The sequence below is a fragment of the Xenopus laevis genome, chromosome 5L (assembly GCF_017654675.1).
Source record: "Xenopus laevis strain J_2021 chromosome 5L, Xenopus_laevis_v10.1, whole genome shotgun sequence".
Lineage (NCBI taxonomy): Eukaryota > Metazoa > Chordata > Amphibia > Anura > Pipidae > Xenopus > Xenopus laevis.
In genome coordinates this window covers 107,916,016-107,933,241 of record NC_054379.1, presented here as the reverse complement: position 1 = coordinate 107,933,241, position 17,226 = coordinate 107,916,016, and the positions used below count along the sequence as shown (strand labels likewise).

Below are 17,226 nucleotides of genomic sequence, written 5' to 3'. Positions count from 1 at the left end.
CTGACACGGTAAACCCTCCCTACAGGTTCAGCAAACTATAATAATAGAATTTATTATTAAAGAAGAGAAGGTTGGAGACATTTTTCTAAATCACTTTAATATATTCGTTCACACAAGCTTTAAAACTATTAAAACTTTTCTTTTTGTCAACATGTCTAAAAAATAAGACACTTTTAACAAGATAAACTAGAAACATTCAGATGCCATACGAAAAGCTCATTTCAGTTGGACACTAACATACATTAATTAAGTTATCAGAATACAATTGTACCGTAAGACTTTCCAAAGAAGGGTTTGATGTAATGTTGGATTGACAGTTTATTTGAACACAATCCCTCTCCTGCAACCATTTCTTCAAAATATGAAACCAACATGTATTGCAGAGATGAGCAGCCAGAGAGCAGGCATCAGAAGCAGAGCAGCACTTGCTTTGGTTGTGGAAGCATTATTGTTTTGGGAAGGACAGTCTTTGTAGGAAGGCAAACAAGCTGCATATGCCATGACATGGGCTACATATGTCTGCTCCTGGACTCCATGAAATAAATGTGACATAGGCCCCTTTGAGAATATGGCCACGTCTTCTCCACCATGAGTTTCAGAATCCAAGGGTACTGCCGCCTGCTGCATATAGTTAACGTCCTCTGAAAAACAGAGGCATGTGTGAGAAGTGATAAACATAAAACATAATGTCTCAAAACAAGTAAATAATTGCCTGATTTGGCCACCCATATGGGAATTCCAATGGTGATATGAGTCTTAGATCAACAATCAGATATATGGGCTCCAGGGCAAATATTTCATTGGCACCTCTGATATCCCACCCCTTCAAGGCAGCTTTCTGACACAGTGCTTGTGTCTTCAGCATTGAGTAGATGTTAGCTGAGCCATCCACTGAGCAGAGCTGGTGAACCCCACTAGATACTAGCCCTGGTGCACTCACACCCCTGCATCTCCAATGTTTATGCTGCTGTTCCTTTCTTTAAAAAAGTCCGTGGTCCATCCTCCAGCCCAAGGGTACAACGCTTTGTCATACCTGAGCGATCTCTCTCTTGTCTAGCTGTTAAATTAATTGTGCAGCTGACATGAAAGGGGAATGTGTCAGTGTCAGAACACAGTTATTAGTACTGTGTCTTTTCAATGGCATAAAGATTATGGAAAATCATATGAGAAACATTGTATGAAACAGTATATTATACAGCTCTATTTTTATTCTTACCGCTCAGATTACTATTCACATTTGGTCGTCCTCGGTCAGTTCTGTTGAACCCAGGCCCATTACCATAAAGAATGGACGTGTAATACTTGTTGTCAAAAGCCTTCTTAGGAGCCAGACCTGAGAATGAGAAACATATATATATATATATATATATATATATATATATATATATCCATATCACGGCCTATGCTGTAACAGGGATAACAATAATGCAAGAGATAAAGGAAAGACAAATATCTCAATCTGCTTATTCTGGACTCACCAAATATGCTGCTTCCTCTATAAGTATAGCCCCCAAAGCTGAAGACATGGGAATGGTCAGCAGTCACCACAGTCAGCGTATCTATTTCATTGGTTAGTTGATCTGCTTTATTGATAGCCCTGTCAAACATCACTCCCTCAGTTAGTGCCTGCTTGGCTTTTCCATCGTGATGCCCATGGTCTATCCTTCCACGTACTGGTCAAAAGGAAAGATATTACCCAGTCATTTGCAAGTTGGCCATTCAGTAACAGAGAACTAGTAAAATACAACAATAGCATGGCTTCACCAAATCACAGGCAAAATGTCTGTAGGAACCAGTGTAGAATATATTAACATCTTCAACATTCAACAGGGTCAGACTGGGTCAGGCAATTGGCTGGGGGCAGCTGGTTTGCGGGCAGGGCCTAACAAGTTTTCCATGTGTCTCGATGGGTCAGTACAGCCCTGTTCAGAAAGTTAGTTTCAGTAATTTTGTTGAACAAGTACTTTCTGCATTCAATACAGAAGCCATCAACTTGAACATATGCGTTTTTTGTGTAACCGTGAACAGTGGCGTAACAAGAGAGTGCGAATAGCTGCCCCCATCTTCAACCTCCCTCCCTCACAGCATGATCGCTCATGCATAACAATTTAATGAAGAACAGCAGCGGAAGAGGATTTTAAAGGGATACTGTCATGGGAAAAAATGGTTTTTTTCCCCCAAAATGCATCAGATAATAGTGCTGCTCCAGCAGAATTCTGCACTGAAATCTCAAAAGAGCAAACATATTTTTTTATATTTCATTTTTAAATCTGACACGGGGCTAGACATATTGTCAGTTTCCCAAATGCTCTCAGTCATGTGACTTGTGCTCTGATAAACTTTAGTCTCTCTTTGCTGCTGTACTGCAAGTTGGAGTGATATCACCCTCTCCCTTTCCCCCCCCCCCAGCAGCCTAACAACAGAACAATGGGAATATAACCAGATAGCAGCTCCCTAACACTAGATAGCTTCCTGGTAGATCTAAGAACAACACTCAATAGTAAAATCCAGGTCCCACTGCGACACATTCAGTTACATTGAGTAGAAGAAACAACAGCCTGCCAGAAAGCAGTTCCATCCTAAAGTGCTGGCTCTTTCAGAAATCACATGATCAGGCAAAATGACCTGAGATGGCTACACACCAATATTACATCTAAAGAAATACACTTGCTGGTTCAGGAATTTAATTTTATATGGTAGAGTGAATTATTTGCAGTGTAAACAGTGTAATTTAGAAATAAAAACAACATCATAAAAATTATGACAGAATCTCTTTAATTTTATAGAGGAAGCCGACAGTGTGGTCCAGGCCCTCCTGTGACCATGAGTCTGCTTCCTCCATAGTTATGTCACCATGAAAATTCTATACATGGCCATTATTTATTCTATGTCTAATTTGTATATTATTAATTTAGTATTACTGTAGCAGAACTTACAGACAGCCTTACAGAAATGGTCACTATATAGTATTATAATAACACAAGAAGCAAGGTGCAGCTGCTGCGGGAAGTGATAATCCCCCCAATGTACCCAAGGTTATAAATATGCAAGTGCTATGGTCCATGTACATGTATTAGGGCTGTGATTCAGCTTTTCAGAAAGAGAGTGACTGAGAAGTACAAATCTGTGATAAGGGTTTAACAGAGAGAAAGCCTTCCAGGAACTTCAGATTCCTAGCAAAATGAGAAGGGTGCAAAGTACAGGGCAGGTACACACAATTATACTTCAGTTGCCCAATAAAACCATAAATACTTTTATATTTTGCTGTTCTAGAGAAAATAAAGCACTGATAATAACAAGCAGAGAAACAATATTGCAAAAGACTTCCTGATTTCCCTGCGCACAAAAGAAATGGAGTAAGAGAAGAACTTATATCAACTGGTTTCAAGAACACACGAGCTGCCCAATGTCTAGGACCAACAAACCCTATGGAGTGGATGAGATATTAAAATGAAATAGTGACTTGTTTGTGCAATGGCAAATTGTGTAGGGCTTTACAAATATTAATATGGACAGGTAACAATAGCATAAAAAGTCTGTACTGTATTATTCAGTTATACAAGCACTGTGAAGTTGAATTAAAAATGTAATTTATTGGTTAAAGGAGAACTAAAACCTAAAAATGGATATGTATGTATGTATATTTTTATTTGTATAGCGCTCCTTGAGGGCAAAGCATTGTACAGCATAAATTAGCATTCTTAGAAATACAATTCACATAAATATTAAATATAATTACAATACAGATTAAGTGCTCAGTGTCAAGGAGACAAAAGAATGGAGGGTCCTACCATGTGGGGCTTACAGTATAAATGGGAGGGTAACTTATGGACACAATTTGGAGGGGTATTAAAGTGCTGTAGGTTACAGTGTGTGTCATATAAGTGCCAGTTCCCAGTTCAGGTGTTATCCAGGTGCTCCCAATATATGGCCAAATTTTAAATACTGAATTTATTGTACCAGCCTAAAGTTCCAGCTTCTCCCTAGCAGCAATGATCCAGGACTTTAAACTTGTCACAGGGTCTCCATCTTGGAAAGTGTCTGTGACATGCTCAGTGGGCTCTGAACTGCTGTTGAGAAGCTAAAGCATACCGCCCAACATTTTGGAAATAAAAGGAGGGACAAAAAAGTTGCCGCGCACAGTGTGGCGATTTTTTTTGACCCCATCCATTTTGTGGCCACACCCCCTAATTACCATGTTCATTTTACAAAATTTGGCAGGTTATGAAGGTCTGGACATATTTCTGTGGTTTTTTTTCAGTTATTACAGTTTTGCTAATGAAGGTGAATTGCCCTTTAAGCTGTGAGTCTAACTTCTCCCAAGAGACCCGGTATCTTATATTGTTACAATTACTTATTTGCTTATCTCAAAATTGTTACAAAAGTATCTTATCTGCAGCTGTGGCTGTTCTGGGCTCTCTGCCAAAAGCCAATTAAGTTAGAAACATTGTTTCTTTTTCTGCCTGTTCAGTGCAGACAAAAATGGGACTTTCCAGTACAAATTACTGTATTAATTACTAATCAGCCTTATATTGTGACATTTCTATTCTATGTGTACTGTATATTGTGAGTGGGTTCTCTAAGCTCAGTAAGTGACAGTAGCACAGAGCATGTGCAGTGAATCAGCAGAAAAGAAGATGGGGAGCTACTGGGGTATCTTTGGAGAAACAGATCTTTACTGCTAAATGGCTGTGGTTGCTTTGGATTGGTACAGAAGCCCAAAACATAATGTACAACATGTTGTGCCTACATCTTTATTTAGCCTTTAGTTCTTCTTTAACCAAATAGATTTTTAACTGTAAGATTTTAGAAGGTCCCTTTATTAGACATATATAGTATAACACTATCAACAACAGGGAAAGTGTCAGTATCAAGTAGGAAAAAAACACATTCCATCATCCCCTTCTCAGAAATCGTTTGGCTTCCAGTCTCCATCATTCACACTGTCCATTTGTTGGGGTCCCTCTTATACTGGTGGGAGCGTGACACAATGGGCAGATCAGCACATTTATATTTTACTACAACCTGTAAGAGCCCCCCTGCCCCCTGACAGGTCAGTATCACATAGGGAACAGTGTTTTGAATGATTAAAAGGGTGAAAAGAAAGGAATCTGACTTATCTTCAACAAAGAGGTAAAATCCCTTGGGGTTCCTCTGTAGGAGACGGATAGCTATTTCCGTTAGCTCCACAATGGATGGGTCAGTAGTAGTATTGCGGTTCAACTCATATTTCATATCTGATGGCTCAAACAAACCTGCAGAGTCAAAATAAACAAGTAGATCCAAGTCACATATTGCACAGTATAGTTCAGACGTGTGCCTAACATTAGAGCCCTGTTCTTAGTCCATTTAGAACATAAAATACAGAGAAAACTGTTAAAATAGTTCCATCAAAAAAGCTGCCAGCATTTAGACTTCAACTATAAATTTCAGAATGTGTCAAAGCTTAGGGTTTGTGCAGGAAAAAGTACCCAGAACTTTGCTAAATAAGATATGAGAAACTTTGGGAATGTTATAGGCTGACATTTAATAAATTTGACATGCATACCCATCACATGTGTTGCGGAGGAGACATCAATTTTATCCAGTTGTTCTTTGTTCCACACATATTGAGCTCCCTGCGACAGATAAAATCCATTACTCATTTTATCCCAATATCCTGTGGCACAAGCAGCAGTGACTGTATTTTTTCTTATCTACATTGTGTATAGTTACTGTACTGAGAAACATAGATTCACATGTGTCTGGAGAAATTATTCCAAAGACGTCTTTATGCTTTGGTTGGACATAAAAGTACAGGTATGGGATCTGTTATCTGGAAACCCGTTACCCAGAAAGCTCTGATTTACGAGAAGACCTTCTCTTTAGTCAAATAATTCACATTTTTAAACATTTAATTTTTTTCTGTAATAATAAAACAGTATCTTGTCCTTCCTATGATATAATTAATCCCTATTGAAGGCAAAACCAGCCTAAATGGGTTTATATAAAGTTGACATGTTTTTAGTAATCTTAAGGTATGGAGATCCAACTTATTGAAATATCCCTAATCAGGAAAACCCCAGGTCCTGATCATTCTGGATAACAGGTCCCATACCTGTACTATAAAGTGACCATTCTATGTTGCTACTTGTGTTTTCTTCGGTATCAGATCATGACTCTCTTAGTAACTTCTAGCTGTGGGGTAGATGCAATATGAGGGGTGGGAGAAATGGAACATTGGTGGCACTGGCTGAGGAATGGTTTAATTGTACAATCTTTATACGCTTAATTGTCTATCATGGCAAAACTTTTACTGTGAAGGTAAACCACATTTCACTCTTATTTAACTGCAAAACCGTTCAGTTAACAAAAAAAAGTCTAACTCATAGCACTGGATGAGCCTCAGTGAAGGTACATGCAGATGGAAAGTATTATTCCATAGAACACATTGCGGCTCATTTATCAACACTTGGCAAATTTGCCCATGGGCAGTAACCCATAGCAGCCAATCACTGATTGCCTTTATTCAGCCAACTGCAAGTTGAACAATGAATGCAACAATTTGATGGGTTGCCAGTGTCGATAACTGCCCACAGGCAAATTTGCTTAGTGTTGATAAATTAGCCTTATTGTCTATGCACACAGATTGTGGCATCTTAAATTGTGAAACAGACTGCATGTCATTTTCTCCAATGTTTGGTGTGCCATCTGCCAAAAGCATGTATCATGTTGGCTCCATATGTAGAAAACACATTTTGTTTTTACTAGCTCACAATAAATGCTGCATATGTAACTGAAAGTGGCAAGTTTGCCAGGGGGCGGCAACCAATAGTAACCAATAAGATGTTTCCTTATACATTGGTGACCAGTAAATTGTTATTGGTTGCTATAGGTGGTTAGAACGGTAGCAAACTTTATTACATAACCCGTATACAAGTATGTGCTAAGGCTATTGACTGATCCAATAGACCTGCTTCTCTACAGGACTGAGGCTTGCTAACTACAGAAGCTGCTTCCTCCTCACCACCACCTTCTACCTTGTTTTTCTGAAGCCATTCTTCTATAAGGTTCTTCCCATCTTTTCTTATACCATTTTGCTTGCTGTCTGCAGGGTACTCAGGATCAGGTGTTCCCACTGGAGTCATATACTTTCGCCCACCCCCAAGGATGACCTAAAGAAAATGTATTCATTAATTACAGAAAGCAAAAGCAGAACTATCATCTCTAATTTATATATTTATTCATGTTAACCAAGAATTCAGCGGACAAAAATCCAATGGAATCCAGATTTCTATCCTATTTAATTCTAAATATTAGAACACAGCCTTCTACAGATAAAAACACCTTTAAGGCAAAGCTCTATGCCAGTGCATTGTTGGAAAGTGGAACACTTTAAGGCAATGCTGTTAAATCACCAGAGTCAGAAGGATAATTAGTTGTTTCTTTTTGAATAGAAGTATTGCAGAGCATGGGGTTCAATCTGTTGTACTGAATACACACTATGTGCCAATATGCAATTATGTACATTGATTTTATGTTTTACCCTTTGAAAAATATTTTGGAAAATACAGTTTAAAATATTATGTATTCAACAATGTCACAAACACTTTCTGTAACTGCTGTGTATGTAGGTCTGTAATTACAGCTAGGAGACACAATGATGCTACAGAGTACTAAGTGCAAACACAGTGGTGGTACTTTCAATGGATATTGGACTCTGGGCAAAGGTCAACAGCTATTTATATGTAATCACTAGTCACAAAGCAATCAATTGCCAAATGATAAGAATATCTGGCTAGCACTAGTTTTTATAATATTAATAATATTATTGCCATAATGCCTATACTCACAGTAACAAGGGAAAAGTGGATACTCTCAGAATATAAGTGCCACATTTCATTCAGTATTAGACTGTTCACAAGGGGGCCTGATGAGCTCAGGTGTCATTGGATCATCTTAATCAACCCCAAAATGTGACCTTGTATACAGTACCTATAACATGGGCATTTGTAAAATATGAAGAGAGGAAGAAAATAATTTGTAGAGTGGGCCTAAGGTTTTCTGCTGGGACTTCCAACACTTTTTCCAGTTAGTTGGTTGTGCCAAATTACATAATAAGGTATCCCCCCTGTAGATTCCCTGGCAAAGATTGGCCAGAGATTCTTGGTGTGTGCTGTCATATAATTGTACACAGTAAACTGTCAGTGCAGCAATATTCGTGCCACAGAGATGGTCAATACTACAGCTTGGTTATCCATACTGGACCCACTAGGGACTATGACAGATCAGCACCTTATCATTACAGTCAAATAAGTGGGTGCATATTCATTCATATTCATTCATACTATCTGCCCCCTAACTGCAAGTGTAGATATGCAGCAAATAGGTATACTTATTATTGTGTTAGAATACATGTTTCCTTGGCAGAGTTGCCCTTGTTACAGTGTCTCTTCCCTTGAAATTCCATACATTTTTATCTAAACCTTGACCTTTACCATATTGCTCCATAGCCTTTTAGCAACAGCAATGGCAGCCCAGCAGTGTCAGTAATCCTATTCCTTTCACCAGTGATTGGAACCCATGGGGCCTTGTTCATTCCCACACTACTACAATTGATCAAAGTACATGTATATATGTTTAAGGATCATCTGGCATGAACTGAACATATACAATACCCTGTGTCATACTCTCACAGTTCCTGTCTACCTATGACAGAGGGAGATATTAGAAAGGTAACCCTAATATTATTAACCCAGGATGCCCATTGCTTAATCCTTTCTGCTTCTTTCAGCACATTTAGCCAAACAAGGTGTGATTAGGTGCAATGTCCTTTGTGATTCACTTGTTTGTCGGGAGTCCCAAAGAGCAGATGTGTGCTGCGCAGCTATTCATATATGTGTTTGAGATATAAAAATAAAGTACCTATCATTCTCTAATAGAGATACCATATATAAATATCACTGAGTGCTGACACACGTAGTAGGACAAACATAGCCTGTATCTAAGTTCACAAGTATATTCCAAGGTTGCAATGCAAATCTGAACTATTTAACTGATATACTGTATATACCGAAAATTCAGAAAGCTCTGAATTACGGGAAGACCATCTTAAATAGACTCCATTTTAATCAAATAACTGCATTTTTTTTTTAAGTGATTTCCTTTTTTCTGTAATAATAAACAGTCCAGGTATGGGATCCATTATCTGGAAACCTGTTATATGGAAAGATCCAAATTACAGGAAGGCTGTCTCTTTAATCGAAAAAATGTAATTTTTAATAATTATTTCCTTTTTCTCTGTATAATGAAAAAGTACATTGTATTTTATTCCAACTAAAGATGTACTGTAATTAATCCTTATTGGAAGCAAAACGGGTCTGGTAAGTTTATTTAATGGACTTTAGGGTAACTAAGTTGCATGAATCCATATTGATGGCAAAACAACCTTATTAGGGATAATTTATGTTTAAATTATTTTAGCAGAAAGATCCCTAATCCAGATCAATCAAAATATGTGTTAACACCAAAAGCACTCCAGGATAAAGATAGAAAAAAATCTTATACAGCTACATGTTTCAATCCACGAGGATGGACTTTAGTATGCAAATCCTTCATGAAAGATTCGGCCGAACCAAATCCATATGCAAATTAGGGACAGGAAGGTGAAAAAGTGGAAAAAACATTTTTTACTTCCCTGTTTTGTGCCAAAAAGTTATGTGATTACCCTTCCTGTACCTTCAGATTCAGATTCAGTTCTGCCAGGCACAAGGATTTGGGCGAAAAAGACTGAATCCTGGCCGAAATCCGAAACAAATTCTGGATTCGGTGCATCCCTAATTTTTTATATATTTATCCATGAGTACATTTGGTGGAAATACTTACTGTATTGTGATTTGCACCTGGATTGTATATATATATATATATATACATTCTAATTAAAACATTCAATTAGTGTCCATATACATGCCCAGGTACTGCTACGCTAGTTCAGAGAATTGTATAATGAAAGCACTGCAGATCTTGCACTGTTATATGCAACACTTTTTTTTTCAAATATCTGCCAACATTCAGCCTGGATTGTGGGACCTTTTTCAAGACAAATTTGACCCTATATATTTTTGTTTTATGGGATGAAATCTAATAAAGCTCCCATAACCCAGATACTGAGAGATATTTTTATAAAATGCAAGATTTAGTATGGACCCTGCAGTTCTTCTGCGTACGCATATATACTGTATATAATAGGAATTAAACGGTAGTTAATAAAATAACAAAATAATCAGATTGGTTTGTTACAAAAGAGGACATTCAAATAAAATGAAATGTCCTTTTGGTGGCTATTTGTTATCAGACACTCACATCAATGTCCACGTTTGAAATCAGCTGATGGGCAATATCTTTACAGCCAGCCTCTACAGCATTTGCGGGCATGTCGCCATCACTATACCAATTCCGATCAGGAGTGTTAGCATAAGTGCCAGAAGGGGAAGCGTGCTGGACTCGTGTTGTAGTGACAATTCCTACAGATTTTCCTAAAATAGAATAACACAAAATAAGGCTGCTTCTGCGCATAATACCATCCAATTCAATAGCATTTCCTTTCAGCTTTTGTAAAATAAATTTCAAATGTCATTTGCAGATAAGTGCTTTTCACAACTATTGTTCTAAGGTGCAGACAGCAAGCCAGGCTGGGGATTTTTACTTATTAATTGCTAAATTACTAAAAGTTTATAGAGATTTTGAATGTTGTTTAGTAGCTGTTTGTTGATATAGCTCAGGCATCTCCAACCTTTAGGGCAAGGCCAGACGTCGTGTTTTTACGTTGTGTTTTTAAAAAAGAACAGGCAGGCGTAAATACGCATAAACTGCACTATCACTGAAACTAATGGAAAACGCACTATGGCAATTCACACAGGGCGCTTGCAAGTTGAAATCCACCACAGGACGCCAGTATTGGTGTTTTTTAGCAGAAACACCAATATGTCAAGAAACTACCAAATCAATAGACTCTATGGGATCTGCACGTTTGAAACCACACTTTGCGTAAATACGCAGCCGGTATTTTAAATATGGCGTCCAAATTCTCAATGAGACCAATGAAAACAATGAGAAGAGCATGTTGGGAAAAGAATCCTACGTGCTGAAAAATGCATGAAAAACGCATGTTGACGGTCGCATGTGGTTTCAGTGGCCTGGCTGTTCTTTTTTAAAGACGCAACGTAAAAACACTGCAAAAATGCCACGTCTGGCCTTGCCCTTAGAACCCGTGAGCAACATTCAGAAGTAAAGAAGATGGGGAGCAACACTAGCATGAACAGTGTTCCAGGGGTGCCAAATTAGGGCTGTGATTGGCCATTTAGTAGCCTCTATGTGGATTGTTAACCTACATTGAGGTTCTGTTTGGCAGTACAGCTGCAACCAAAACTTGCCTCCAAGCCTGGAATTCAAAAATAAACACCTGCTTTGAGGCCACCGGGAGCAACATCCAAGGGGTTGGAGAGCAACATTTTGTTCATGAGCTACTGGTTGGGGATCACTGATATAGCTCATACAATTCTGCTATAGAGATATTCATCATGTGCCTGTAACAATGTTAATTTGCTAGTGAGTGTATGTACCTGGGTACATTGTTTGCCTGTTTGAATGTACTCTGGATTTATACTCCTTAACTGCATATTGCACCTGGCCTGGAACCACTAATTTCTTTACATTTTACTGTTTGACATTTTTGAGCACTACTTTAAATAGCTTCTCCTTTCTTTGGGGGTCCTTTTGGTAGTCTCTGTCGTTATATTTTTCTGGGTGCCTCCCCTCCACATTGGGGCTCACATTTATTTATTATTTGTTTTGTCCTCAGGGCTAGTTCTTTAAATCATGAAAGAGCAAGAGGAAGCAAGCAAAGATCCTTCATTTGGTGAACTGGTCTTGCTTTTTGTCTCAAATTTAGTGGTACGATCAGCAGGCCCTACACTGGCATGTTTGGTGTGCTCATTTTTTTGTTTTAGACTGACACTCACAAGTAACAATAAATCCTAATCCATATCAGAGGTGATTGCTCCATCCAGTGGAACACGGGAAATGTCAAGGACCCTAACAGTAAAAGCAGATATTGTGCTACTTGGCCCCACATCACTGACTCACAGTACATAGCAGTCGTAATTGCATTTAATTGCACAGCAACACACAATATTAAATGATAGATACAGTGACACATAACTTTAAAGGGCACAGAAACCTGCAGAATTAAATGGCACTATGATCCATAGCATTAAATTATACAGTGTTTACAAAATAAAATAGCACAGTGACTCCTCAGTGAAAAAGGCTTTAGATGGGTGATAGTGCTTAGGACTGAGCAATGCCATCCGATTGGACAAAATGGCATGTGATGGCACAAAGCAGTTTAAACATTCTGACAAACTGAAACAGGTATTTGAAAAATGTGTCATTTCCTATAAAACTTTTCTGACTGTTGTCATAAAAAATCATACTCATCAAACTACTGGGATCCATAATAAATCACCCCTTTAATGTAGACCCCTTGGGACTACCCTAAAAGCCTATATTATAATTAGTCACAGGCCACAAGGTTCACAAAGTGACAGAGGTGCAGCCCATCAATCATAAGATTAAGGGCCACTTCTGAATCATTTTTATAACCAGTAATGATGCCTGCAGGCTTCATCAGCATGGGATTCATTATTGGCACTAATGTCTAACATGAACACCCAGATATAGAAGTACAAATCCTGCAATTATATAATACTGTAACAATACATGATGTTTCTGCAGTGCTGTGTACCTGCGGCCTTTGCTTTCTTGAGAACCGATTCAACCTCATTGCCTTTGATATTGCTGCAGTTGGAACGTTTGACAGCTGCAGTCACTCCGACTGTTCCATAGTTGCCTTTCACTCCACAGAGATAAGCAGTGGCTGTACCAGCGCTGTCAGGAACCTGCCGATCCACATTGTATGTCTGAAGGGAGAGCGAGCATTAATCATGATAGACTGGGGAGATATTTGACTTTAATAAGCCAGATTTATAATGATCACGTGCATACTGTATTTGCAGTCCTATGATCAGTACTAAGGATTATAGAACTAATCATTTTTTTTGTGTATGCATATATTGTTTCTTAACAGATTTGCTTAAATGGGTGGTTCGCCTTTAAGTTAACTTTTAGCATGTTATAGAATGGCTTATTCTAAGCAACTTTTCAATTGGCCTTGATTTTTTTTAGTTTTTAGTTTTTTTAGTTGTAATTATTTCCCCACTTCTTTTGACTCTTTCCAGCTTTCAAATGGAACAGGAGTACGGTTACTACAAAGTGAATTAATCACTTTCTCTTACATGGCATGAAAAGATAATGAAGCGAAGGAAGATGAGGCAGAGCACACTCCTGAAGATTATGTAGCGAGAACCCCTGGTGCCCAGTGTTAGGAGTCCGGCGACCTCCAATATACAATCAGGTAGTGAAACACTGGCACACAAGGAACTTCATGCAGGGTTACCCCTTTCTAGTTTATTAGGTGCGGACGTGCAACGTTTCGGGGCGAGCGCCTTTATCAAGCATACTACAGTGATCATGTGCAGACAATTTAAAGGGTGACTCATTACAATAAATGAGCATATAAAATTGAAAATCACACCTTCCAGCTTGCATTAACATATATGGTGCTTATAAAATATTAAAAAACATAAATAAACAAAACATGGACAATTTTGTTTATTTATGTTTTTTAATATTTTATAAGCACCATATATGTTAATGCAAGCTGGAAGGTGTGATTTTCAATTTTATATGCTCATTTATTCTCACCCTTTAAATTGTCTGCACATGATCACTGTAGTATGCTTGATAAAGGGGCTCGCCCCAAAACGTTGCACGTCCGCACCTAATAAACTAGCAAGGGGTAACCCTGCATGAAGTTCCTTGTGTGCCGATGAAAAGATAATGAACAACATCTCGCTTTTATGTAATAACTGTAATTTCAAAATAGATTGCCCTAAATCCTTTATAAGAAGGCCATTCATCTTTGGCCCTGAAAGGGACCTTTATGCCCCTGTCTGCTCAGGGGCTTGGTTGCTTTCTTTTAGTGATGGAATTGATAGGAATTGTAGGGAATGGCTTGTATTTGGCACCCAAGAATTTGCTAAATCTATGAGTGTGTACACATGGATATTTTAATTTGTCCTTGCAGTGCATTTGCTGGACTCATTCTAAAATTGAATGTCCTCCACTACGGAGTTCCGAATTGCCTATGGGGGCAAAGTCATGGTGGCATGGTTGAGCATCTGTATATATACCTAGCATCAAGTCCAGGTACTTCACCTTAGAGAGTGCAATGTAGGGGAACTTGTCCATTGCCAGCTCATTCTCTTCTCCCAGCATGCTCTTCATCTGACCACTTAAGATTCTGGTGGCAGTGACTGTTGGAACCCCCATTCCTGCCAGGAGACATGCAGATTAATTTCTTTTACATTTATCTATCAGAATTTATTTCAGTGTTATGAGGACAGAGTGCAAGGCCTTAGACCAGTAGTTTTCAAGTTTGTTTAATTCAGGAATTCCTTTGAGGCATAACAGTTGTTATGTTGTAGCTTAGTCAGTATTGCAACTCTAACACAAATATGCAGAAAATTAAGGTTTCTTCAGTAAAAAAACAAAACATTCATATATATTTATTGGAGAATCATTGAAAAGTAAAAGAAAACCCCACTGACAAGGTATATTATTGTATTTTAACCTGGAGGAAAGCAGCCCTTACCATCACCTAAGAAGAGTATCAGGTTCTTAGCTCTGTGCTTAATGGGCTTTAGCTTTAGGGCTTCATCAATCCTGGATATCATTTTGCTGTTCCAAAATTCAGCCTTGTTCTCTTCCTCTGAGGAAAAAGTGTCAAAACAATAAAATGCATATATTCTCTCCTGAAGTGCAAAAATAGGATGTGAGACATATAAGCAAATGACAACATTGTATTCTCAAATTTTGCATTTCCTTCCCATTATCCCATTACAATTGATAAGAAATGATGCACCTCTCCAGAAAGTGAAATTACTTCAGAGTCAGCTATGTAAGGTACAAATCAAATAGACTTATTCAGAATTAAATTATTATTAAAGTTACTTTATTCCACATGTTACTCATTAGGCATCCCTAACAGGTACCAAACAACAATCATCTCACCTGGAATAGTGGCATATTGGGTCCTAGCTGTGCAAAGCCAGAGAAGCAACCAGCTCAGGCACACAAGGTATCCCATGGTGAAGTGCAGGGAGGGATAGACTGACTAGTGCTCCTTACACTGTCACAGAGTTATTTAAAATGATTCCTTTCCCAGAAGTATGACCTTTGTGCTGTTGGCATGAGCCTGACAGAAACTGATGCCAACACACGTGTTCATTTTACAGTCTTTAAAGAAGAAATAAACCCTAAAAATTAATATGGCTTAAATGACACATTTTATATAATGAACTTATTGCATGAGCCTAAAATTTCAGCTTCTCAATAGCAGCAATGATCCAGGACTTCAAACTTGTCACAGGGGGTCGCCATCTTGGAAAGTGTCTGTGACACTCACATGCTTAGTGGGCTCTGAGCAGCTGTTGAGAAGCTAAGTTTAGGGGTTGTCGCAAATTATCAAGCAGAAAATTATGTTGATGTAATATAAGATGATGCTACAGGGCTGATCATTAAATTCTGATGCTAGTTGCACTGGTTTTGAACTGCCATGTAGTAATTATCTGTATTAATTACTAATCGGCTTTATGTTGTGACATTTCTAGTCTATGTGTACTGTATATTGTGAGTAGGTCCCTAAGCTCAGTAAGTGACATCAGCACAGAGCATGTGCAGTGAATCAGCACTTTCTACAACAACAGTAAATGGGAACATTTCCAGCATTTTGTCACTCACAGTGATAAACATCTCAGGAGGAGGGAAACAACCGTCAAAATTACCCACATTATAAAGTGGAGGGAAATATACACAATACTGACGTTTAAGATGTAGTGGTGGAAGGTTAGCAAACAATTTAGCCAGATTTGGTTCAGTGAGAAAAAAATAATCTCATGGATTCAATTTGAGGAGAAAAAACTTTTCTCTTTTTTTCAGTTCCAGTTTTTTCCCATAGACTTCAATAGAGTTTTCATGTAATAAACAATGATGTGTGTGTATATATATATATATTTACAGACATCCAGACGACATAGGGGAATAAGAACATGTCGATGTCTGTGGTAACCTTCTCACAGGAATGGATGGAACAACATTACATACCCCCAGACATAATCTTCTTCATATACATGGTGATTTTTTGTCCTCCTCAATTGTCTTTATACTCCCCAAACCAGGAGCTTTTACATGTTACACCAATGCTTTGGAATTCCATTTCCTGTCTCATTAGACATTCCTAGAGCCTCCAGATGAAGTTCCGTAACCTCCAGTAGTTTTTGAAGTCTGATTTCTCTTCTGCCTAGTACAGCAACCCAGTGACACTGAACCCAGTTCAGTTTTGTACAGAAATAGGATCTGTAATCCTGAATGCTTGGGATCTGGGGTTTTCTGGATAAGAATGGGGTTTTCCTGTAAAATGGATCTCCATAACTTTACGCTGCTAAAAAATAATTTAAACATTAAAGGGGTTGTTCACCTTTGAGATAACTTTTAGTATGATGTAGAGAGTGATATTCTGAGACAATTTGCAATTGGTTTTCATGTTTTATTATTGAAGGTTTTTGAGTTATTTAGCCTGTTATTCTGCAGCTCTTTAATTTGCATCTTAAGCAATCTGTTTTCTAGAGTCCAATTTACCCTAGCAACCATGCATTGATTTGGATAAGAGACTGGAATATGAATAGGAGAGGGCCTTAAAAGAAGGATCAGCTACTGTTTTATTATTACAGAGAAAAAGGACTATATTAAAAATTTTAATTATTTTATTAAAATAGAGTCTATGGAAGATGGCCATCCCATAATGTGGACCTTTCTGGATAACTGGTTTCTGGACAACAGGCCCCATACCTGTACCTTGGTTGCTCTTCAATCCTAAAATGTTTTAGTTTTTTTTAGTATATCATCTTATTCGTAATTGTTAAGAGAGCATACCTGCTAACTGCCCTGTTTTAGGGAACTATCTGTATTTCCTTGGCGAAACAAGAGGGCAAATTTTCCAGAGATAATGTGGTTATCATGGCAGGAATGGGGCAGAGACATCTCCCGTTTTCTTGCACAAATTACTTG

The 17,226-nt window shown here is 38.2% G+C and overlaps 1 protein-coding gene across 1 annotated transcript; it reads right to left on the bottom strand.

Moving 5' to 3' along the window:
- Positions 1 to 76: 76 nt before the first annotated feature.
- Positions 77 to 15,259, bottom strand: alpi.1.L (alkaline phosphatase, intestinal, gene 1 L homeolog). Its single transcript, NM_001097666.1, is given in 11 exon segments — positions 77 to 641; positions 1,217 to 1,333; positions 1,479 to 1,670; positions 5,121 to 5,255; positions 5,549 to 5,618; positions 7,020 to 7,154; positions 10,342 to 10,514; positions 12,785 to 12,959; positions 14,317 to 14,432; positions 14,753 to 14,869; positions 15,172 to 15,259. Coding segments are annotated over 11 exon segments (1,593 nt in total). The 5' UTR covers positions 15,248 to 15,259; the 3' UTR covers positions 77 to 354.
- Between the last annotated feature and the right edge of the window lie 1,967 nt (positions 15,260 to 17,226).